A 25,903-nucleotide genomic window follows, 5' to 3' on the forward strand; every position below is an offset into this window, starting at 1 on the left:
ATATTCAGTTCTGGCACTTCCTATATGTATGACCTTGGACAATTTATTTAAGTCTTTGTATTTTGCTTTCTTTATGCATGAAATATAAATAATATTAGTACTTATCTCTTAGTTTTTTTGTGTTTATGTGCTAAACTATATAATTAATGTAAACTACTTAAAATTTTTTTTTTTTTTTTTTACTTAGGTGCCCTGTAAAAGTGCCATGCTCAACAATGTTAATTATAATCATTAATGGTTATCACATTCATATGAAAATCTTTTCTTCCAAATTCTCTCAAATATATGAAGAGCCCAGCAATAAATATAATATGCACTGATTCAGCAGTTAGATAAGCAACATTTTGTGATATAATTTTATCAGAAATGTGAACAGCTTATGTCTATATTTTGTTGTTGTTTGGTGCCATCCAGTCAAAACACTGCCTGGTCCTGTGCCATCCTCACAATCGTTATGCTTGAGCCCATTCTTGCAGCCACTATGTCAACCTATCTTGTTGAGGGTCTTCCTCTCTTTCATTGATTCTCTACTTTACTAAGCATGATGTCCTTCTCCAGGGACTGATCCCTCTTGGTAACACATCCAAAGTATGTGAGGCAAAGTCTTACCATCCTCCTTTCTAAGGAACATTCTGACTGTACTTCTGCCCAGACAGATTTGTTCATTTTTCTGGCAGTCCACGGTATATTCAGTATTCTTCACCAACACTATAATCCAAAGACATTGATTATTCTTTGGTCTTCCTTATTGTCCAACTTTCCCATGCATATGAGACAACTGAAAATACCATGGTTTGGGGCAGCTGGACCTTAGTTTTCAAAGTAACATCTTTGCTTTTTAATCCTTTAAAGAGGTTTTTTGAAGCAGATTTGTCCAATGCAGTACATCGTTTGATTTCTAGACTGCTACTTCCATGAATGTTAATTGTGGATCCAATTAAAATGAAATCCTTGACACCTTCAATATTTTCTCCATTTATCATGATGTTGCTTATTGGTCCAGTTGTGAGGATTTTTGTTTCTTTATGTTGAGGTATAATCCATACTGAAGACTGTAGTCCTTGATTTTCATCAGTAAGTGCTTCAAGTCCTCTTCACTTTCAGCAAGCAAGGTTGTTTCATCTACATACCACAGGTTATTAGTGAGTCTTCCTTCAATCTTGATGAACTGTTCTTCTTCATATAGTCCATCTTCTCAGATTATTTGCTCAGCATATAGATTGAATAAGTATGGTGAAAGGATACAATCCTGACTCACACTTCTCCTGATTTTAAACCAAGAAGTATCCCCTTGTTCTGTTGGAATGACTGCCTCTTGGTCTATGTACAGGTTCCTCTTGAGCACAACTAAGTGTTCTGAAAGCACCCCTCTTTGCGTGCTATCCATAATTCGATGTGATTCACAGTCAAATGCCTTTGCATAGTCAATAAAACACAAGTAAATATCTTTCTGGTGTTCTCTGCTTTCAAACAAGACTCACCTGACATTAGCAATGTAATCCCTCGTTCCACGTCCTCTTTTGCATCAGGCTTGAATTTCTGGCAGTTCTCTGTTAATGTAGTGCTGCAACAGCTTTTGAAAGATATTCAGCAAACTTTTATTTGTGTGTGATATTATGATTAAAAAAAACCCAGTGCCCTCGAGTCAATTCCGACTCATAGCGACCCTATAGGACGGAGTAGAACTGCCCCATTATGATATTGTTCAGTAATTTCCACATTCTACAGGGTCAACTTTCTTTAGAATGAGTACAAATATGGATCTCTTCCAGCCGGTTGGCCAGGTAGTTGTCTTCCAAATTTCTTGGCATGGACCAGTGAGTGCCTCCAGCACTGCACTGGTTTGTTGAAACATCTCAGTTGGTATTCTGTCAATTCCTAGAGCCTTGTTTTTCTCCAATGCCTTCAATGCGGCTTGGACTTCTTCCTTCAATACCATCAAGTCTTCATCATATGCTATTTCCTGAAATGGTTGATGGTTGACCAACTCTTTTTGGTACGGTGACTCTGTGTATTCCTTCCATCTTCTTATGATACTTCCTTCGTTGTTCAATATTTTGACCACAAAAAAAAAAAAAAAAAAAAAAAACCTGTTGACATTGAGTTAATTCTGACTTACAGCAACCCTACAGGACAGAGTAAAACTGCCCCATAGGGCTTCCAATGAGTGGCTGGTGAATTCAAACTACTGACCTTTTGGTTAGCAGCCGAGCCTTAACCATTGTGTCACCAGAGCTCCAGTATTGCAACTGGAGGCTTGAATTTTTTCTTCAGCTCTTTCACCTTGAGAAATACCAAGGGTGTTCTTCCCTTTTGGTTTTCTAACTCCAGATCTTTCCACATTTCTTTATAATACTTTACTTTGTTTCCCTGAGCTGCCATTTGAAATCTGTTCAGCTCTTTTACTTCATCATTTCTCCATTTGCTTTAGTGACTCTACATTCAAAAGCAAGTTTCAGAGTCTCTTCTGACATCCATTTTGGGCTTTTCTTTCTTTGTAGTCTTTTTAATGATCTGCTTTCTTCAACTATGATGTTATTGATGTCATCCCACAACTCTTCTGGTCTTCAGTCGTTAGTGTTCGATGGATCAAATCTATTTTTCAGATGGTCTTTAAATTCAGCTGGGATATACTTAAGGTCGTACATTTGCTCTTGTGAACTTGTTTTCATTCTTCAGCTTTAATTTGAATTTGCATAGAGCAATTTATGGTTTGTTTGGCAGTCAGCCCCTGGCTTTGTACTGACTGATGATATTGAGCTTCTCCATCATCTCTTTTCACAGATGTAGTCAATTTCATTCCTGTGTATTCCACCTGGCAAGGTCCACGTGTATAGTTGCCATTTATGTTGTGGCAAAAAGGTATTTGTAATGGTGAATATATATATATATACACACATACATATATATACACAGAAGGACATCATGCTTGGCAAAGTACAGGGTCAGTGGAAAAAAGGAAGACCCTCAACAAGGTGGACTGACACAGTGGCTGCAACAATGAGCGCAAGCATAACGATTGTAAGGATGGCGCAGGACTGGGCAGTGTTTCGTTCTGTTCTGCACAGGGTCACTATGAGTCGGAACCAACTCGACGGCACCTAACAACAACAACAAATACACTGAAAAAGAAAAACATTGCCTTCGAGTTGATTTTGACTCATAGCAATTCTATAGGACAGGGTAGAACTGCCCCATAGGGTTTCCAAGGCCCAAAATCTTTACAGCGAACTGCCACATCTTACTCTTGTGGAGTGGCTGGTGGCTTACACACTGTGCCACCTAGCCCTCTTTCTCTCTCTCTCTCTATATATATTAGCCTTTATTTTAGATGTTTCACTTTTAGGACTGTCTTCAAAATTATGTAAGCAAAATAAATACTGAAACGATGTAATTCAAGAGTAAGCCAGGCATTTATCACTCATATAAATGATTTCCCATTTTTGTTGAAACCTTTCTAGGATAAAATTGTAATTTTCAGGTCAAAAATCTTCAAGAAGTACATCTAAAAGAAAGCTATTTATATACTGCAGTTTATAAATGGAATTACCAGATATGTTCAGTATAAGAAACATTCTTAATGAATCCAATATGATGTTCTGGGATATTTTATGGCAGAGTATAGTTATGTGTTGTTACTTCACTCTAGTATAGAACAGAGGTCAGCAAACTTTTTCTATAAAGGACCAGAAAGCAAATAATTTAGGATTTTGGGGGCAATATGGTCTCCATTGCAACTACTCAACTTTCCATAGCATTAAAACAGTGTAGCTGTATTCCAATAAAACTTTATTTATAAAAGTAGGCGGCAGGTCATTGCTAACTTTTGGTCTAGAATCCAAGGTACATAAAGGTAAGGACTTTTTTTCTGTTTCGTTCTCAAATAAACATGCCTAGAACAATGTCTAGCATTTAAACAAAAAAGCAATAAACACGTGTTGAGTGAATAAAAAGATACACGATGGATTGTACAGACCTAAACCCCAGGCATCTTTAATAGCTTATATGAGGGAAAATTCAACCATTTAATTTGTCTAAAATTTTTTTTTTTAATTAACTATATTTTAATTTTGTCTTACAGCTTACAGATAGGTAAAACAATATCACATTAGAAATAGATTACTGGTAGATACAACAATAGAAACTGAGAGGTATACATTATAAATTATCAAAAGGTAATGACTCTCTTAAGGACAACACTGACTAAAAGGAAAGGGTGGCTGCATCTCTTTTATTTCATGAGTAGATACCATAGGCCGCCTGCAATTTTTGCATCTAACAAAACCATGGATTTTATGATGTGTGTTCATTAATTACAGATTGGAGCACACAGGTAGGCCATAATAAAAGTCTTTATCCACAAAGAAGCAGGATACTTCCTCATTAGAAAAATAAACCCCCACTTCCCATCAAGTTTATAGCTAAATAATTGCTCTATTTTATTATGGCTTAACTCCCATCCCAACGTATAATCATTTTAAGCACTAAAAGAATATATTTCATATTTTCAACATGTTTCCATTAGAACGATTTTAGTAGTTGATTTTTTTTTCAGTGTTTGAAAGAATAATTTATTGTTCTCCAAACCTGAATCAATATGAGGCAAACAGCTAGAAATTTGTAAACATGAAGGATATTGTGACCTCTGTGGGTGTAAGTGAATTTCATAGGCTCATTTTCATAACTAGTTTTAACAGTAGATGGCTATGAGCCATAGAAAGATACTAGAAAAGGAATAAAGGTGAAGGAGAAAAACTCCATGTGAAGAGTATTCATAGCAATTGTAAGTATAATGTGACAAGTATAAAAACTGTGATGAAGTCACTTTCGTTAAGCTATAAGCAAGGAAAAGTGATCTTTCTGCATACTTGTAGTATATAGCAAAGATAGAGGTTAGTAAGAATGAAAAAAAACACACATTTAATATAAATCATATGAAAATTACTTAGAATCCAAGCTAGAGCCTGCACAATTATGAAAATTCTAAGATATATCTAAGATATCATCCATTTAATTTTTAAATTAAAAGGTAAAAATAAGAGAAGAGGCATGAGATTGAGATTGCCCCCCAAATTATAAACATTTTCCTTCTTTAACTTCTAAGGAATGTTCTTTTTATTTTAATGTCCTTTTGTTTTCCCCCCAGCCCTTTATATAGAGTTAGTACTATCATCTTCATTATATATATATATATATATATATATATTATACACACACACACACACACACACACGAAGAATCCAGGGCATGGGATGCATCTGTGGTGTGTATTCTTTACTAATCGAATTGCTTTGGAAAATCTCTGACACTGTTTGACTAGGACCTCATTTCATTCAGTTAAAAACAAAACATCAACTTTAAGATTCCTCCTGAAAGCATGCCATAGATAGATAGGTAAAGGTAGATATAAAATAGCAATCATTTAAGAAGAAAGAGGATAAAATAAAATGATTACAGGTAGTAGTAAACTAAAATAAAAGAAATTACAGGTAGTGTAAAAAGAAAAAACCTGTACTACACTTTAGGTATTTCAGAGTAAGTCAAAATTTTATCAAGTATGAAAGACCCCAAATAAGACAAAGGCTGTAATTGTCTGCTGTTTACTCTGACTAGCAGTGTGCTAGGAATTGAGGGAATACAAATGAAAAAGACACGTTGCTCTCAAAAAAAGGAACATGGTGGCATACATACACAAATAAGCCTAAAACAAAACATTAGTAAGTCTGAGGTAATATTTTGGAAAAGCAAATCCAATCATATCCTCACCCCCATCCCTTGTTTGCATCTTTTTTGGCTTCGCATTGCTCTTAAGATCAAGTCCAAAATCTTTAACATGGCTTTATGATAAGGATGGTCATATTATTTTATCATTAATAGCTGTATCCCTTTGAAAGCAAAAGTGGGTGCTAAAAAATTTCAAATTTGTTTTAACATACTGATGGACCGATACATAAACAGCTCACTTCAAAAATCTATTTTCAAAAGTATTTTATTCCCTACAAAATAAAAAAAAAAATTACTTCATATATAACAATAAGTGGCTGACTATGATGGCCATTTTGAATCTTTTTCCACTATTTCTGATACCTGAGGAGGTAGCTGTCCCTTGCCACTCAATGTGAGCACATTTGAATGGGAAGTGATGCTCACACTGTATCCAGAAAGGGTCTGGAAGGAGGCAGGTTATTGCTGGTTATATCCTGTAATTAGCCACATGTGAAAGTCAGAATGTTCACTGTACATGTGACTCTAACACGCGGTGCCAGGAGATGGAAGTGGAGCTTATCAAACATACTCAAGCTTATCTTAATCATAATATGTTAACAAGTGAAAAATCTAGACAAATGCACAACTGAACAGAACACTAGGGCAACAGACATAAAAGATACTGGTTCAGTTAAGAAGGGTCACTTTACTTAGGGGGTGTTGTATGTGCTAGCCCATCGCAGCATCATCTCATATGACTCTCCCATTGACACTGTGTTTTAATCGCACTGGCAGCTTTCAGTGCCTGAGAGGCTCTAGTACCTTCTCATCTCAGCACCTCTGCACTAAAGCACTCCTTACCAAGCATAATAGTCCAGATGAGCTGTGTTTCATATATTGATCTGTATTCTGATGTGTTAGGATTTTAGGTAGGGTATTTTAACTAGTTAGTGAGTAGTCTTGGCAATTGTTTAAATAAAGCAATATAAAATTGAGGGAGATATTTACAATATACAGGATTTCTCCCATTCTTGATGAGATGAAGAATTATTTTGACATTTTGTTAAGTAAAGAATTTAAAGTTTTTGAATTTTTTTTTTAGAAGTTCTGCAGTTGGCAGGTCTCTTACAACTCACCCTGAAACGATTTCTGAAAACTAGGAAATAAGAACAAGTTTTTCAGGACTTAACAAAGATCTGCTCCCTTCAACCCCTGGTTCAAGGCAAGCTGAAAGGTTATGTGGCAGTGAAAGGGCGGTGCATGTGGGATCTGAAAGCATGAGTTTGTCTCCACCCCTCAAATAACTGGGTGATCAGGAGTAAGTTGTTTAAGTTACAGAAGCCTAAGTTTCTACTTATCTAAAACACAAATGTATTGGAGACTTTTACCCAAATATTGAGTCCCTGGGTGGCACAAATGATTAAGTACTCTACTACTGACCAAAAGATTGGTAGTTCAAATCCACTCAGAGGTGCATCAGAAGAAAGGGCTGATTATTTATTTGGGAAAGGTCATAGCCACTGAAAACCTTATGGAGCACAGCTCTATTCTGAAACACATTGGGTCGCCTTAAGTTGTAGTCATTTCAACTGCAATTGCTTTTTTTTTTTTTTTTTTTACCAAATAAGTGTGAAGTAAGCTCTAATGACTAAGTGTTTTGCCCTAACACTCAACAACTTGGAATCTTTTTTTGATCAGATACCATTAGGAGGCTTTTTTTTTTTTTAGAAGAAGAAATTTTAAACGTTCCCATCTTGGGCCATACAGAAACTAAACAGGACAAAGTTCTCATATGAAAGACAGAGTTCTCCAGAGAGCCACATGGTTAGTTTATTCTTTCAGAACGAGTAAATCTTATTTTGCAGAGTATACTGAAGAAGACAGAGGGGTACAATGAACACTTTATAGGGCAGCTCAAATATTTTCATATGTGTAGAGTAAAAAAAACTCTGCAAATGCTAAGAAAGACTCTGATTCACAGAACAGCTCACACTTGCTGCAGACCAATGAGGGGATGACACTGTGTTATACTCAGGATCATCAGAAGTACGATGACCAGAATATGTACTGCTCTCCTGGCCAGGTTTAAGGGTTTTCATGAATTCTTTGTGAGTAGAAGCCTGAAGTTTTAATTTATTATCTGCTTAAAAACGTATATAATTTTCTTTAGTGTAACCACTCCCCTTCTTTAAAAAGTTTCAAATAGCAGCACTAAGGGGTGGATTATCTAACAGGCAATGTAAGCATGGTGCTTACCTTGCTTACCAGACCATCTGTGTGACAACTCTACATTTTTCAGTACATAAAAAATTCTGCTTCTAGGTGTGGCTGGCATCTGTCTCCCCACCCCATAGAATCAAAACCTCTTTTCAAATGTACAATCCCTGACAGACATGGAAGACCTCCTCATGTGGTGAAACGCATGTGAAATTGTTCACTATAGACTAGTAAGCACAAGTAAGCCTCTGCTTATCTTGCCTATTGGATAATCTGCCCCTGGTAGCAGTTCTTTAAGTATTTTTAGGTAGGTACTTGGGTGGTGTAATCAGTTAACATGCTCTGTTGCTAACCAAAAGGTTGAAGGTTTAAGTCCACCCAGAGGCACCTCAGAATAAAACAGTCTACTTCTGAAAAACCAGCCACTGAAAACCCTGTGGAGCACAGTTCTACTCTGACATGCATGGGGTTGCCATAAATTGGAGTCAACTCAACAGCAACTCGTTTTAAGTCAAGATTATAGTTACTAAAGTGTGAAAATATGATAAACATTATTCCTTACTAAATGCTGTTAGTATTTTCACTTAGATGTATCATAGATGCTTTCCTGAGGATTAACTGATGTATGTAAAAAGAGTGTAAAGATTAGAAGACTACGTAAATGTAAAGTGAATAATAATTCTAATGCCTCACTTGTTCTACCAATATCCATAATCTTTCCCCATCACCATATAACTATGTAACATCCCTCACTGTAAAGTTACCTTTGTAAGGAAATACTAGAAATGAACTTGACCTTGACTAAAAAAAAAAAAAAAAAGACTAGTAATTTCTAATTAGAATTGAGAGACACAAGGAGATTTTTCTTAAAAAAATATTATTGGATCTCTAATTTCTGTAAAGTTATCCAATTTTTATGGAATTCTTCTAGTATGTGTCCCAAGGAGATTATCTTTGAAGGTATTTCCAGTAAGACTATAACTCCCAACTATGGGAACACACTGCAAACTATAAATGTATTATTTATGCTAAGATTTTTGTACTCCACTTTTTCTTTTTTAAATTCCAGTTACTTATTATTTCAAAAAGGTCAGGATAATATTTTTAAAAAATAGTTAAATGTTACAGGCACTGAAATGCTTATTAATACACAATATGGAGAAATGGTCAGAATATTAAAGTACCTTGAGTCACAGAGGTCATTAAAAGATGTTCCTAACAAATGCAAAGCCATTAAATTAAAACATGTAATTAAAATGTTGATTCTATTACACATAATATTTAAAATTTACAGTGGATAGTGCTCTTAATACAATTTTAATGTGGTCATCCAAAGGGCATTGCCCAAATCATGATTTTAATTCTTTTTCTTATATTTATGATTTAAAAATCATTCATTTGAACAGAACAGGGGGATGCTGCAAGGTTTGAAATCAGAAAAAGTGTGTGTCGTGTTGTATTCTTTCATCATACTTATTCAATCTGTATGCTGAGCAAATAATCCGAGAAGCTGGACTATATGAAGAAGAATGTGGCATCAGAATTGGAGGAAGACTCATTAATACTCTGCATTATGCAGATGACACAACCTTGTTGGTTGAAAGTGAAGAGGACTAAGAAGCACTTACTGATAAAGATAAAAGACTACAGCCTTCAGTAGGATTATACCTCAACATAAAGAAAACAAAATTCCCCACAACTGGACCAGTAAGTAACATTATGATAAATGGAGAAATTATTGAAGTTGTGAAGGATTTCATTTTACTTGGATCCACAATCAATGCCCACGGAAGCAGAGGTCAAGAAATCAAATGACATATTGCACTGGGAAAACCTGTTGCAAAAGACCTCTGGATAGTATTAAAAAACAAAGACGTCACTTTGAGGACTAAGGTGCACCTGACCCAAGGCATGATATTTTTTTCAATCACCTCAAGTGCAGGTGAAAGCTGGACAATGAATAAGGAAGGCTGAAGAATTGATGCCTTTGAATTATGGTGTTGAGGAAGAATAGTGAATTTGCTGTGGACTGCCAGAAAAACAAACCGATCTGTCTCGGAAGAAGCACAGCCAGAATGGTCCTTAGAAGCAAGGATGATGAGACTTTGTCTTACATTCTTTGCACATGTTATTAGAAAGGACCAGTCCCTGGAAGAGGACATCATGCTTGGTGAAGCAGAGGGTCAGTGAAAAGAGTAAGACACTCCATGAGATGGATTGACACAGTGGCTGCAACAATGGGTTCAAGTATAACAACAATTGTGTGGCTGGCATAGGACTGGGGAGTGTTCTGTTCTGTTGTGCATAAGGCCACTATGAATTGGTACTGACTGGACAGTACCTAAAAACAACAACATGTTATCTGAAGAAGACTGCAAAATGCACTCCTATACAAGATACTTAATAGATACATCTACACATGTGGTTGTCAATGGACAGAAGTGGGGATATCACCTCCCTGTGGACACCTGGCAGTGTTTGGAGACAATTCTGGTTGTCATACATGGGGAAGTTTGGTAGTGCAACTGGTATCTGGTGAGGAGAAGCCAGGAATGCTGCTAAATACCTTATAATGGATAGGAGAGTCCCCACGATAAAGATTCAATTCAAAGTGTCAATAGTGCCACTGTTGAGACACCCTGAGCTACTGTAATCTATTGTTTTTGTTTTTAGATTCCAACTTAGCCAGTTAGACACCACGGCAGGTAACAACATCTAGTGTTGACAAAAATGTCAGAAAAAGGGCATAATCATATTTTGTTTGTGTAACTATCAATTGAAATAATTGTTTGATGGACAATTTCTAAATTTTAAAATCTGCATACACTTGCATTTCTATTTCTAAATAGCGCTTCATAATAGTTTTATACATGGAAATATGCAAAATGCACAGAGAACAAGGATTCTCTGTGCAGTATTCTTTGTAGCCCCCCACACGTCTGTCAGTTTGTCTTACTGTGGGGGCTTGTGTGTTGCTGCAATGCTGGAAACTATGCTACCGGTATTCAAATACTGACAGGGTCACCTATGGTGGACAGGTTTCAGCTGAACTTCCAGACTGAGACAGACTATGAAGAAGGACCCAACAGTCTACTTCTGAAAAGAATTAGCCAGTGAAAACCTTATGGATAGCGGTAGAATATTATCTGATATAGTGATGGAAGATGAGCCTCTCAGGTTGGAACACACTCAAAATTCGACTGGGAAAGAGCTACTCCCTCAAATTAGAGTCGATCTTAATGATGACATGGATGGAATCAAGCTTTTAGCACCTTCTTTTGCTGATGTGGTATGACTCACAATGAGAAGAAAGAGCTGCAAATATCCATTAATAACTGGAATCTGGAATGTGGGAAGTATGAAGCTGGGGAAATTGGAAATCGTCAAAAATGAAATGGAACACATAAATATTCAAATCCTAGGCATTAGTGAGCTGAAATGGACTGGTACTGGTCATTCTGAATCAGACAATCATATGGTCTACTATGCCAGGAAGACAACTTGAAGAAGAATGGCATTGCACTCATCGTGAAAAAGGACATTTCAAGATTTATCATGAAGTACAACAGTCAGTGATAGGATAATATCCATATACCTACAAAGAAGACCAGTTAATATGACTATTATTCAAATTTATGCACCAACCACTAAGGCCAAAGATGAAGAAACTGAAGATTTTTACCAACTTCTGTAAGTCTGAAATTGATCGAACATGCAATCAGGATGTATTGATAATTACTGGTGATCAGAATGGAAAAGTTGGAAACAAAGAAGAAGAATTGGTAGTTGGAAAATATGGCCTTGGTGATAGAAAGGATGTCAGAGATCCCATGATAGAATTTTGCAAGGCCAATGACTTCATTGCAAATACTTTTTTTCACCAGCATAAATGGCACTATACACATGGACTTCACTAGATGGAATACATAGGAATCAAATCAACATCTGTGGAAAGAGATGATGGAAAAGCTCAATATCGTCAGTCAGAACAGGGCCAGGGATTGGCTACAGATCAGGCCATCAATTACTCATATGCAAGTTCAAGTTAAAACTGAAGAAAATTAGAACAAATCCACGAGAGCCAAAGTACAACCTTGAGTATATCTGACTTGAATTCAGAGACCATCTCAAGAATAGATTTGATGTGTTGGACACTAATGACTGAAGACCAGACAAGTTGTGGAATGACATCAAGGACATCATGCATGCAGAAAGCAAGAAGTCATTAAAAATACAGGAGAGAAACAAAATACCTAAATGGATGTCAGAAGAGACTCTGAAACTTGCTTTTGAACACCGAGTAGCTAAAGAAAAAAGGAAAAAACAATGATGAAGTAAAAGTGCTGAACAGAAGATTTCAAAGGGAAGCTAGAAAAGGCAAAGGAAAGTATGACGGCACGTGCAAACACCTGGAGACAGAAAACCAAAAGGGAAGAACACGCTCAGCATTTACCGAGCTGAAAGAACTGAAGAAAAAACTTAAGCCTCAAGTTGCAATACTGAAGGATTCTACTGGGAAAATATTAAACAACACAGGAAACATCAAAGAAGATGCAAGGAATACACAGAGTCACTATACCAAAAAGAATTGGTTGAAGTTCAACCATTTCAGGAGGTTAACATATGATCAGGAACCAAGGGTACTAAAGGAAGAAGTCCAAGCTTCACTGAAGGCGTTGGCAGAAAACAAGACTCCAGGAATTGATATAATACCAAATGAGATGTTTCAACAATTGGATACAGCGCTGGAAGTGCTCACTGGTCTATGCCAAAATTTGGAAGACCACTACCCGGCCAACCAACTGGAAGAGATCCAGATTTATGCCTATTTCCAAGAAGGGTGATCTAATTGAATGTGGAAATTATTGAACAGCATCATTAATATCACATGCAAGCATAATTTTGCTGAATATCATTCAAAAGCGGCTGCAGGAGTTTATCAACACAGAACTGCCAGAAATTCGAGCCGGATTCAGAAGAAGACATGGAACCAGGGATATCAGTGCTGATGTCAGATGGATCCTGGCTGAAAGCAGAGAATACCAGAAAGATGTCTACCTGTGTTTTATTGATTATGCTAAGGCTTTGACTGTGTTGATTATAATAAATTACGGATAACATTTCGGAGAATGTCCTCATGAGGAATCTGTACATGGATCAACAGGCGGTTCTTTGAACAGAACAAGGGGATACTGATTGGTTTAAAGTCAGGAAAGGTGTGCATCAGGGTTGTATCCTTTCACCATACCTATTCAATTTATATGCTGAGGAAATAATCTGAGATGCTGGACTATATGAGGAAGGAAGAATGAGGCATCAGGACTCAATAACAACCTGCAATATGCAGATGACACAGCCTTGCTTGCTGAAAGTGAAGAGGACTTGAAGCACTTACTGATGAAGATCAAACACCAGTCTTTAGTATTGATTACGTCTCAACATAAAGAAAACAAAAATCATCACAACTAGACCAATAAGCAACATCATGATAAATGGAGAAAAGATCGAAGTTGTCAAAGATTTCATTTTACTTGGATCCACAATCAACACCCATGGAAGTAGCAGTCAAGAAATGAAAAGGTGCATTGCATTGGGCAAATCAGCTGCAAAAGACCTCTTTAAAGTGTTGAAAAGCAAAGATGTCACCTTGAGGACTAAGGTGCGCCTGACCTAAGCCATGGTGTTTTAATTGCCTCACATGCATTTGAAAGCTGGACAATGAATAAGGCAGACCGTAGAAAAATTGATGCCTTTGAATCGCGGTGTTGGCAAAAAATGTTGACTATACCATGGACTACCAAAGAATGAACCAGTCTGTCTTAGAAGAACTACAGCCAGAATGCTCCTTAGAAGCAAGGATGGCGAGCCTATGTTTCACATACTTTGGACATATTATCAGGAAGGATCAGTCACTGGAGAAGGACATCATGCTTGGTAAGGTAGAAAAAGTAGAAGACCCTCAGTGAGCTGGATTCACAGTGGCTACAACAATGGACTCAAGTATAATAACAGTTGTGAGGATGGTGCAGGACTGGGTAGTGTTTCGTTCTGCTGTACGTAGGGTCGCTATGAGTTAGAACTGACTCTACGGCACCTAGCAACAACATTTTTTGTAATTAAGAAATATTAGAAACCAATGAAATGTTCATCAATAGGGAAGCAGTTTGATAAGTAAGAGCACACCCACAATACCAAAAGCCAAAGCCAACCCCAGGGCTGTTGATTTTGACTCATAGCAACCCCACAGGACTGCATAGAACTGCCCCCTAGGGTTTCCAAGGCTGTAATCTTTACAGAAGCAGACTGCCACATCTTTCTCCTTTGCAGTGGCTGGTGGGTTCGAACCACTGACCTTTTGGTTAGCAGCTGAGTGCTTAACCACTGCACCACCAGGGCTCCTCACATCCACAATATGCAATGTCAAAAACGTAGTAGAAGGGTATATAATGACAGGGAAGGATGAATATGATAGAATGCAGATTGGGACTCAGGTTGTTTAAACTGGTAATCATACATTTTGCTTCAATTAATACATATACATATTCATAGCAAAAAGGCCTGGAATGATACAGAGTACAATTAATAAAAGATCAGGTAGTCTTGGAGTACAAAAGTATGGAATGAAAAGTTCACTTTGCACTTTATAGAGTCCTGTAATATTTCCATTTCTTGAAAGCTTCTGCAATTTGTACAAAAAAAGTAATGAGAATATATCACTGAATAGTAGATATCATATACATGGGTTGTCTTGTAAAGGGTTATGTAAAGAAATCATTTTTGAGTAGGTCTTAATAGGTATTTCCTGGTGGAAGGAAATTAAGAGACTTAGACAGACATATAAGGAACAATTAAGGAAACCCCCAGAAAAAGTTGATTGAAGTTCTGGGCAAAACTAAGAAGGAAGTGGTACAGTAGCAACATAGAAACGCTCAGTCATAGGAACTTTGATTTAAATTCAAATAAAAGCTTACTTTTTTTATTTTTTTAATGAAAATGCCTTAATTGGATATAGCTTCATAAGTATTTGCCTCAATCAAACAAATTCTATACATCAGTACTAAAAGTGTCTATGTCTTCAATTTCTATTTAAAAGTTAACTTATTTTCACAAACTTCTTTATATTTGTGTACTTGAATCTAATGGCTTGCATACTTTTAGTTGAAAGAATTTCAGCATTAAAGACTAAAAACATTGAAGAAATAAATTATGGAAATTATCTTCACATTGCAGCTTTAGAAGTTTCTTTCTTGTACAGCTCAATCTTTCAAAAGCATGGCTAGACCTTTTCATCTGTAGTCACTATTTTAACATCCTCAATGCAGTGATTCATAGATAGAATCAATGGGGTCACTGGTTCATACTTCAAAATTCTCAGAGATCCCTAATATTAATGAGCCAACACCTGAGGAAGTACTTTCATGTGATCGATCAATGCAGAAAACCTTGCTGCCCAAATACCTAAGCAGTTAACACTTATCACAGTAGATTGAGAGCTGAAAATTTTGTTTGAAACCACATACCTAGAGGTAGAAAAAAGCCATCAGTGCTGAACTAATTTGGTCCTTATTCATTTAGATATTTTCTCAAGGCATTTTACATGATAATCCCAAACCACACATGCCCCAGGGCACCATTCATAAAAACAAGCAAATACCATTTACAGGACCTAGACCTTACTCTGTAGAAGAATTACAAGGGGTCCAAGTAAGAATGAAAGCTCTCGCATGTTGTTCTACAGAGATTTCCTCTGTGGAGTACAAGTCTTCCCAGATTTGTTCAGAGAAAGCTATGAAAACAGAGTGCACTGGAAACTTTTAACAGGTTCTAAATAGTAACGGCACACATCTTATAATCATATCTTGTTAGGAGTAAATAAATACTATCACATCTTTACTGGGCCCTGGTGGTACAGTGGTTAAGAGCTACAGCTGCTAACCAAAAGGCTGGCAGCCCAAATTCACCAGTCGCTCCTTGGAAAACCTATGGGGCAGTTCTACTCTGCCCTGTAGGGTCTCTATGAGTCAGAATTTACTCGATGGCAACAAGTTATCACATTTTTACCAATATTAAAATAATTACTGGGATCTAGACTTAAATGTACATACACATGCATACACACACACACATGCACTATTTTTGGCTACATATTCATTCACTTGCCTACGATTTTTTGCTATTCAAATCATGGTTATAAAATTAGTCTTTTAATTTTTAATACAAAAGGTAAAAATAAGAAGAAACTCCTAAGACTGTCCCCCAATTATTATAAAATTTCCCTTTCTAATTGAAAAAAATTAACTTGCTTGGCTGCTAACCAAAAGGCAGGAGGTTGGAGTCCACCCAGATGTGCCTGGGAAGAAAATCCTAGTGATCTACTTCCGAAAAAACAGCCACTGAAAATTCCAGGGCGAACAGTTCCACTCCGACACATAAAATGAGTCAGAATCTGACCTGACAGCAACTGTTTAACTGGTTAACTTTTCATGGATGCTGTGATTTTTTTTTTTTTTTAATTTCCATTTTGTTTTACCGTAGCCTTGTTGTGTAGGACTGATATGTTTATCTTCATTCTACACATTAGGAATTCAGGGCACGAAGGAGTCAAAAAGTTTAAGGAAAGTCACATATCAATGGCACAACTAAAAATATATTTATCGAGGATGTATTAGATACTTGTATGCACTGGGGTAATCAAAAGGAGGGCTACTTGGTTTTACAGTTCTAGGGTCCACCATTCACAGAGAATGCAACGTGTCTCCTGGTGAATCAAGTTACAATTTACTGCACTTGAACTGTGGGCCCTGAGGTTATACAACATAGTGGCACCAGTTATTGAGCGAGGCATGGTCAATAAATGAAGAAATGCATAGCCCTATGTTTGGGTGCATGTGTGGGGTATGGATAGTGTAATGCACACAGAAAATTATCACATGCAGCAAGGCAGAGTGTTACAAGTAGTATAAAAACAATACGGGGTAGAATCAAAATTCTACAGGAGGATGTTGGAGTTAGAGAATAGCTAAACCAGCTGTCACTGAGTCACCTCTGACTCATGATGGCAACCCCATGTGTGACCCTGTGTGTCAGAGTAGAACTCTGTTCCGCAGAATTCTCAATGGCTGATTTTATGGGAAGTAGATCATCAGGCCTTTTTTCCAAGGTGCCTTTGGTTAGACTTGAACCCATAACCTTTCAGTTAACAGCCAAGCCGGTTAACCATCTGTACCATCCAGGGACTCCAAAAGGCTGGTTACAACTAAGGATACCTGGAAAGGTTTTAATGAAGCTGTGTAATGATAAAATTTCAGGCAGCAGAACTTTGCAAAAAGGTGACAGTACTGTTGAGTGCAAAGAACCAAGAAGTATCCAAAAGACAGCAAACATTCTAATTGATAATGTTCTTGGAGGGTTTGTGGTGTAGATATATGCATTGTGAAATAAGGCTGAAAAATAGGTGGCACTAAACTAGATTAGTGTGAACTTTATATGCCTGTCCCCTAGCACTTGGACTATAGGTGATGAAGAGCTACCAGCATCGGAATTAAGGAAGCTGGCTCTGGATTCCTGACACTTCCTAGCTATTGGGCAAGCTGTGTAATCTCCCTATGCTTCAGTTTCTCCAACTTTAAAATAAAATAAATCATGCATACACACACACACACTTTACTGAGTTGTTCTAAGGATTAGGCTAAATGTACCAATGCATGGAGAATGTTTATATTAGTGCCAGGAATACACTAGGGGATAAACATTAACATTTTTATTTTTATTATTAATAGTGTCCATTATCGGAGCTGAGTTTGGGGAAGTTTATTTTGCACAGATTAAAATTAAGTGGGAGAGAATGCAGCAGAATGACAGACTGAAAGGCATTAGCAAAAGAGGGCAGGTAAAATGAAAAGGTGAGCTTTAGATTAAGACAGAAATAGTTTCAGTTCTAGCCCCAATTATATTTACTATTAGACCTAGAGCCTTGGTCCTTTGAATGTTTCAAATCCAATCTTTCATTTTTTTAACTACAAAATGAGATTACAAAAAATTGTGGATTAAGGATGTTGAGTATTAAATAGAGTTAGCCTTTGCCTTCTATAGTATCTATCAATGAGGAAAAACAAGAAAACAAGACAAAACAAAGCAACAGTTTTCAAAAGTTGTAGGTGCTCAGTAATGTGTAAATTAAAAAAAAAAAAACTTATTATTGTTATTAATAATGCCAGGATCTTAGCAAAAGATAGCAGGACCTAACTATGAAAGTGGAGGAGAAGTAATGGAGTTTAGTTATATGGAGGTAAAAATCTGATTAAACAATTAATGAGAATCTAGACTAGAGAACGATGAATTCTATGAAAAGATGATTCTTGAATGCTCTTCATAATAGAGATGATAATAATTTTGTTTATTTCTGGCACTATCTTGCATATGATATTGACTAAGTTCTTGTTGTGTCCTTTTCCCTCAAAGAGAATCTGGCAAACTTACAAGGCTGTTTGATCGAAACTTGAGTTCACACTATGACACTTCTGCCCATTCCCTATAACATAAAGCAGTATCTGCTTCTTGGAACATCCACAAACAAGCTCCTCACCATGAAGAAAATGTAGTGAGTGATTACTTAGCCCATGTTGATCTCTCCGATATCTCACTGGTATCACTGATATGTAATTACGTGTTGATCTTGTCATGTTTTTGCCATATTGACTCTATAAAGGACACAGGACAGCTCATATTTCTCTTGTACTCCCTTCATGCCAGAGAACCCAACTGACATGGCAAACTTAATTATATGGAATGGCAGTATCCTTACCTACCAGAATAATCTCAAGCGTAGGATGATACTTTTCCAACCAGTAGGTAATTTCTATCCCCCCAAAATGGCAAGTGAAGTATACATATAAAAGTTTGTTTTTGTTTTTCTCTAGCCACTGACATAAATTTGCATAATTTTTAGAAATTTTCAGATTAAAAAAAGAATCTGGTCTCTTCCTCCCTTTTCAATTCCACAAACTAAGAGTAAATGTATTTGTGTCCCTGTAGGTGAGTGTGAGAGTGACATGGTTGGTTCTGAGACATTGCCCTCCATTACCAAGGCCCAGCTCCTCTACTATTAGAGACGAATGGGTCTCATTACCTTTTGGTGATGTGGGGGAGGATTCATGACATCACTTTGATTTAGTTTGGTTCTTATTACTGCTGGTAGTCTTAGCTTATGTACTGGCCTCATGGTTCTCTTGGTGTGTATAGTATTTCATTTTCACTTTGGGCCCTTCTATTCTTCAGAGAAGGGCAACCATGTCTCCATTCAACCCCACCTCCATTCAACCTATTCTCTTAGTTATGTTGTACATAACTTTACTTGACCTGGCAGCCTTCTGGGCAGCCCCAAAACTTCTCCCCTTCTCTAACGTTTATGTGCTCATGGAACACCTGAGGTTGGGCTACTCTCCCATCATTTTATTCCTAGGCACACTACATGATACTCCTTTCCTCCTCTGCTGTCAAGGGGCACTGCAGTAAGCATGCAGCCTGCAGAAACAAAAGCACGTGTTAGTTGCTATGGTCATATTTGGCCCAGAGTCAGGGGACGCAGGCCAAGCTCTCATAAAAATGTGCTCATCATACTCTGCTCTTCTTATATGACAGAGACACAAAGATTCCATAGTCCTGCAAGCATTCAATCAAAGATTAGGATAACAGTTTTATTTCAACAAACTTTCCCAAAATACAGGGTGGGGAGCAGTCACCTTTTTTCTCACTGTCAAGGAAAAGAAAAGCTTCTTATACAGACTGCTGTATAACCCCAAAAGCCAAGGACGCCTAACTCTGAGTCACCATCTCCTGGCCCCCCACCCCTCTGTGGTCTTCTTATCGTGTTACAGCTGGTTCTGCCATCTCTTTTTAAGGCAAGTGGAAGATGCCAGCCTCAATTCTTGGCTCTTTTTTTAAAAGTTGGTATTCAATATCGCTTCGACTTCGTCTTTGAACTAGATACTATTCCAAGGTAACGGCAAAAGTTTCTCTTAACATTATGTTAGGAGATAATAATATGTTTAATAATAATATGTCAGCATCATCACAGAACAGGGAGAAGTAGAGTAAGTGAATTTACTCCAATTAAATTACTAGTTACAGAATATCTGTTATTTTAAAAGTAATAAAAATATAAACAGTATTTAGTTTTAGAGGAAAATTCCAGTGCCTCATGCATTCAGTAAGTAGCCTGACCCTCTGGTTTACCTGGGAGTGATCACTATACTGAAACTGAGATGCACTGGGTAATTCATCCCAGACAAGAACACTGGTGACATTGATCATTTAGGCTTCAAGGAAAGCTTGCAGGGATCATTTTTAGATAAACCTATCTGAAGTCTGTGGATCTTACTATCAAATAATTCAGAGTTATCTTTTCCCTTACATAAACAACTACTAAAAAGCAATTTTAGGAAACAATTTCCCTTTCTGATTTCAGAGAAATATGCTATTTTCTCCTATATTCAGCATAATTTCTACCTGTTACTTCCCATCTAAGTCACAAAAATCACTGTTCTACATAACTGCTGCTTGTAAGAAACAATATCCAAGACTGTCCACTCCCTCCATAGGGAAGCAGTAAAATTAAAATATGTAAAATGTCTTCACACAAAATGCAACATGCTCAAAGATGACAGTGTCTGAATGAAACATCGTTCAGTCAAGATGCTTATGTGGGTGGAAAGTTTGGGAAACAATAAATTATCTCTGAAATTGTTTTAGCTGATATCTAGCCAATGGTTTCTTTTTACATTGTTAGAATCACTGGGAAAATTATAAGCAATTTTCTGCAATGATTAAGAAGTTTAGTCTCTGAATGCACTTTATTTCACCCACACCATTAAAAAATGAACCTTCATAAAAATTTTCTGCTTTGCATATCAAGTCTTTCTCCATGTAGCAGCTCCCTTGTGACCATAAAGAACTCAGGGGAAAAGAGTGACAGGAAAAAAAAAAAAAAAGCAAAGGCAAAAAAGATGGCTAGTTTGTGGTCAAAACATATGGGACAAAGTTGTTCCAAACATTGTCACAACTGCTCTACTGACAATTTATTCCTTTCTGAAGCCCTGTCATACTTCCTAGATTCATTGACAGACTATTATATTCAGAAAGGTAGTTGAAAACTTATAGCACTTAGAAATGCTCTTGAGGCATATAAAAGGGTCTTTCTTTAGAACAGAACATATAATACCTGCCGAATTTGTAGGTTTGAAACCACTTCCAATAAGAATTAACAAGCCCTCTTGGTTGCTGAAATAGGACTATCAGTATATGACTTGTCTGCTCAAAAGAAATAGTTGGTTCTTGTCTCCGACGTCGCAATTTAGTTTAAAATCACTTTCATGATGACAGGGTACATAAAGACGATAAAACTATAAAGATGACAGTCAAATCTTCAAAGATGACTGATCATCGATAAAAGATTAAATAACATAAACATCTAAAATGCTAGATTATCAGCTTGTTGGCACACTCTCAGTATTGAAGTATGCTGAGATACTACTGATAAGCGTAAATGTTTTTCTTATAAACCACACGTTATGCAGAAATAAATCCCAATACTTTGAGTTTAAGAAAGATATATATGCCTTTTTCTCAATAACAACAAATAGATGTTAACAAGTGATATACTGGAAGGTGATCATAGTTCTTTTTTTTTTTTTTAGAATGAGAATATTTGATTTCTGGGAATTTAAACACCCTTTAATCATCACTGTTTTGAACTCTAATAAAAATTTTAAGCATACGTACAAGAATGATTAGACATGCTGGTCCTATAAAACTCCAAATAAAGTTGTTTTCGGTGCTAAGCCAACATCTGAAAAGTAAATAATAGATACAATCTGTAAATATGTTTGGATGTGCTTCAACAAGGCAAAATTCTCAATGGTATGCCAAAGCATATTCAGAATTACAGTTCAAATGCTTATGAAATGTCTTAACTTACACTTCAGTGGTGCCATAATATCTGTATCCTAATGCTGCTGAGAATCCAACTACCACAGCTGGACTTAGGTAGCCGAAGATATAAAAATTCTTGTGTAAAAATCCCTTGTTGTAGATGACTCCCACAACAATGAGGTAGAGGTGTATACCCTCAATGCACATCCATGCAAAGGCTGCTAAAAAAAAGTAATGTAGCAGCCCAGCAATGACTGAACAGAAGAGCTAAAAGTCAAAGAAAAAAGAAACCATACACAATATGTGATTTAAAATTATATAACATAAAATACAGACTCATCAGAAATTATGCCACCTTATATAATATTAATCACATTAATATATTCATATCAGGTGTCAGTTGTTTAAGATATACTGCTTCCAGCTGATTTTAAAGAGCTGGGCATCATCAATGTGAAACATTTCACCAATTCTGTGATAAAACTAAGCGCCTGCTCTTGTAATTTTTATACATTTGTGTTATGCTATAAACTGTGGATTATTCATAGGTAAACCAAGATACCTTGGTGAATTTTTACGAACATTCAAGCTGACTTTCGATTAAACATTATTCATAAGTATTTAATACACATTCAGACCTGGGGTCAGTCTTACAAGAAATAACAGAAAAAGAAGTAGTTGCAGGCTCCTGTATTCTATTTTAATAGAGCTCATAGCACAATATACACTTACATACTTATCACACTTACTAAATCCATAAAATTTAAACTCAATGAGATTACATACTAAAATATATTGGTGAATCCTCTATAAGGTTGAGAACAGATAGATAACTGGGGATCAAAAATTGGGAGTCACTTTGGTGTGGAAGTGATATTTGAAATATGGCTTGAGAATGAGAAGAATATTAGAGGTTAAAGAAAGTTGAAAATAAGCACTAGAAGGAATAGTTTGGGGTTGAGCATGATGCTGGGAGGAAGCTGAAAGAGTAAACAGGTATTGGAGGATAGTGGTAGGTATATACAAATTTGAAAGGTGTTAGGAATATTGCCATAAAAAGCAAAAAGATATGGAGTTTATAATCTAAACCTGCTGCTGTCAAGTCAATTCCAATGCATAGCGACCCTATAGGACAGAGAATAACTGTCCCATAGGGTTTCCAAGGAGCGGCTGGTGTATTTGAGCTGCCAACCTCTTGGTTAGCAGCTAGAGCTCTTAACCACTGTGCCACCAGGGCTCTGTTTATAATCTAGTGTACACTATTCAAAATGAATGCTTTCTGGGCATGTACTACAAAAGAAAACCTTCATAACTGATTGTTGGTTTTACCCTTGAAAGATTTCTAAGACTAGAGATATGGAAACGATTTAATGTTTTACAACCATGAGGATGCACTTCTCTAGTCTCTGAATGCAGGGAGTGTAACTGACCTGAGGCTCCAGCTGATGTAATCTGAAACCCATTGTATTCATGTTTCCAACAGGCTGCTGCCAAATTCCCAGAGTGGGTTGTGGAAAAGACCTCCCCATGAGCTAAGCGTGTTTCACTTGGCTTCTCGCAAAGTCACCCCCAGGAGAGGAAGGTGACGGAGACTTCCTCTCTCCCCCACTTCCTGCCGCCAAGACCCTGTTCAGCTCAAGGTTTGAAAACCGCCATGGGCTAACAGTGTCACCTGCCTACTCATTCTTGCTTCCAGAAAGTCCTTCTGCAGGGTGGGCCCCAAGCTCCACTCTTCAGACCCAGACAAAAAAACGTCCCCAACAGTGACTGATATGGAGTTTCCCTCACGTACCATGCTGCCTCAAGTACTTGCCGGAATTTCTCAGCTAGGTGACTTTTGTTCAAAGGCTCCCAAAAGAACTCCCTGACAACCTTGCTAAACATGCCTTAGAACTACAGCTCTGTGTAAAATGCTTCTACTTTTCCTTCCTTCCATCTCTCCTTCACTTGGGGTCAGACCTGCATCTTGCTCTGACAGATTGCCAAGCCTCTCCCTTCCCATTTTTTCTCACAGACATTTCCACATAAATTTATTGCATATTTATTCATTCTTAGTGTCTGTTTCTTGGAGGACCTACACTGAAACAATATGGAAACTATTTGGTAAAGGACTAGATCAATAATAGAGGGAAATGAGTAGGAAAGTGTAGACAATAGGCGAGTCAATTCATCGTACTTCAACCAATGAATCCTAGCTCCTTGAAAGTTCAATCCCTAAGTTAATATTTCCAGTACCGCCTCTACTCTGTTTGTTTCCCACCTGAAAACAAAGCAAGTAAAAAGCTTTTTCTTCAGTTTGTTGCAAAGTCTTAATTTGTTCCAATGGTTTGTGGTAATAAGGTACATTTTTGTTAATGGACTTAATAAGTAGGTTGCTTAGATATGTTAGTATTATCAGACTTAGAAAAGACAGTTTAAAAACAAATTATATCATATGTTTCTCATTAAGCCCTTAATTATAATTAATGTTTTCATGAAATATATATTTGGGAAAGTACAAATTCAGATAACAAAAAGAGAACAGGGAGACCTACATACCTTATTAGTATTTGTATTGATCCCAACAAGAAAGACAAGTTCAGCAAGGAATAAGCTACAACACAGATTTTTGTGAATCGTTGTCCTGGTGCTTTGAATTTCACTGAAGAACCAGAAGGTAAAAATGCACATGGCGAGGCAAATCAGTGAAATAATTATTCCTAATTGAGTGATCCTTGTAAGAATATTATAATCTTTAATACCCTAAGGGAAAATAATGATAAAGTTGTTAAGAGAATCAGTAAATTGTCAAAGGAACTACAACATATAATGAATTTCCTTTTTTGGTGAAGCATTACTCAAGATGTTTATAAAATGTGAAAATACAAATATGCATTTAGATGAGAAAAATTTTGTGCTTTTGCAAATGTTCAATATTTGGAGATATCTAATATAAATCATGTAATACGTTAACAATTTTATAATTGGTGATTTTTTCTAGGCATAGTATATATTAGTATACGTTTTAACAATGTTATCATCATCAGTTTCTTATTAGAAAGATAATTCATTATTATAATGTGAAAATGGTTAATTAAAACAGATTTATCAGTGTTAAGAACAAGTCTTATTTCTACACAGTGATTCATCTAAAACACATTAAATATTAGAATTGCTGAACACATGGAATATCAAAATAGTATAGTTCAGAGACTTCAAAATGGCCTAGGTTGGCTTTATTCTAGCTAGATGATATTATATACGTATAAACCAGAAAAACCAAACCCATTGCTGTTGCATCAATTCTGACTCATAGTGACCCTATGGGACAGAGTAGAACTGCCGTATATGGTTTCCAAGGCTATAAATCTTTACGGGATCAGACTGTCACATCTTTCTACCTCAGAGCAGCTGATGGGTTCAAAACACTTACCTTTTGGCTAGCAACCAAGCGCTTAACCATATATATATATATATATGTAGATATGTAGATATGTATGTATGTATGTATGTATGTATATATGTATTGGAAACCTTGGTGGCAGAGTGGTTAAGTGCTATGGATGCTAACCCAAAGGTCGGCAGTTCAAATCCACCAAGTGCCCCTTGGGAACTCTATGGGGCAGTTCTGCTCTGTCTTATAGGGTAACTATGAGTCTAAATGTATACATATGTATATATACACACTAGATTAATATTATATATATATATACTAGATTAATATTACATACATAAACACACAGAATCACAGAATAGAGGCTTCTTTGCTTAATTAGCATTCAGAAAAAAGTCACCTTTAAAATATATAACTGACATTAAATTTAGGCAGATTTTTTAGGACGTTTTATATATTTAACAATGAGTTCTTAGTATAAGGGGAAAAAAAACTTGTAGTCTAATGAAGGTGATGATAAAGGGTTACAAAACAATGAATTATGTAATAATTATGTAATATAAAAGCAAGCTATTACTAATGTAAAGTACATATTATGAAGCTACTCACCTTAAAGAGAGTGTACATGTTCTAAAAACTTGTGGGCTTCTATACTGCTAAAATCCTTGGTAAGTTGTC

At 36.6% G+C, this 25,903-nt stretch overlaps 1 protein-coding gene across 1 annotated transcript in view; it reads right to left on the reverse strand.

Annotated features, from left to right (window-relative positions):
• Window positions 1-25,903, reverse strand: part of ADGRL4 (adhesion G protein-coupled receptor L4) — a 129,864-nt gene that overhangs the window by 14,221 nt on the left and 89,740 nt on the right. Inside the window, exons 9-11 of the mRNA XM_003411218.3 lie at window positions 24,391-24,594; window positions 21,899-22,119; window positions 21,703-21,769 (exon numbers count right to left, since the gene is read on the reverse strand). Coding sequence (XP_003411266.2) covers window positions 21,703-21,769; window positions 21,899-22,119; window positions 24,391-24,594 — 492 coding nt within the window. The remainder of the gene's footprint in view (window positions 1-21,702; window positions 21,770-21,898; window positions 22,120-24,390; window positions 24,595-25,903) is intronic.

Source organism: Loxodonta africana, chromosome 3 (genome assembly GCF_030014295.1).
Source record: "Loxodonta africana isolate mLoxAfr1 chromosome 3, mLoxAfr1.hap2, whole genome shotgun sequence".
In the NCBI taxonomy this organism is placed as follows: domain Eukaryota; kingdom Metazoa; phylum Chordata; class Mammalia; order Proboscidea; family Elephantidae; genus Loxodonta; species Loxodonta africana.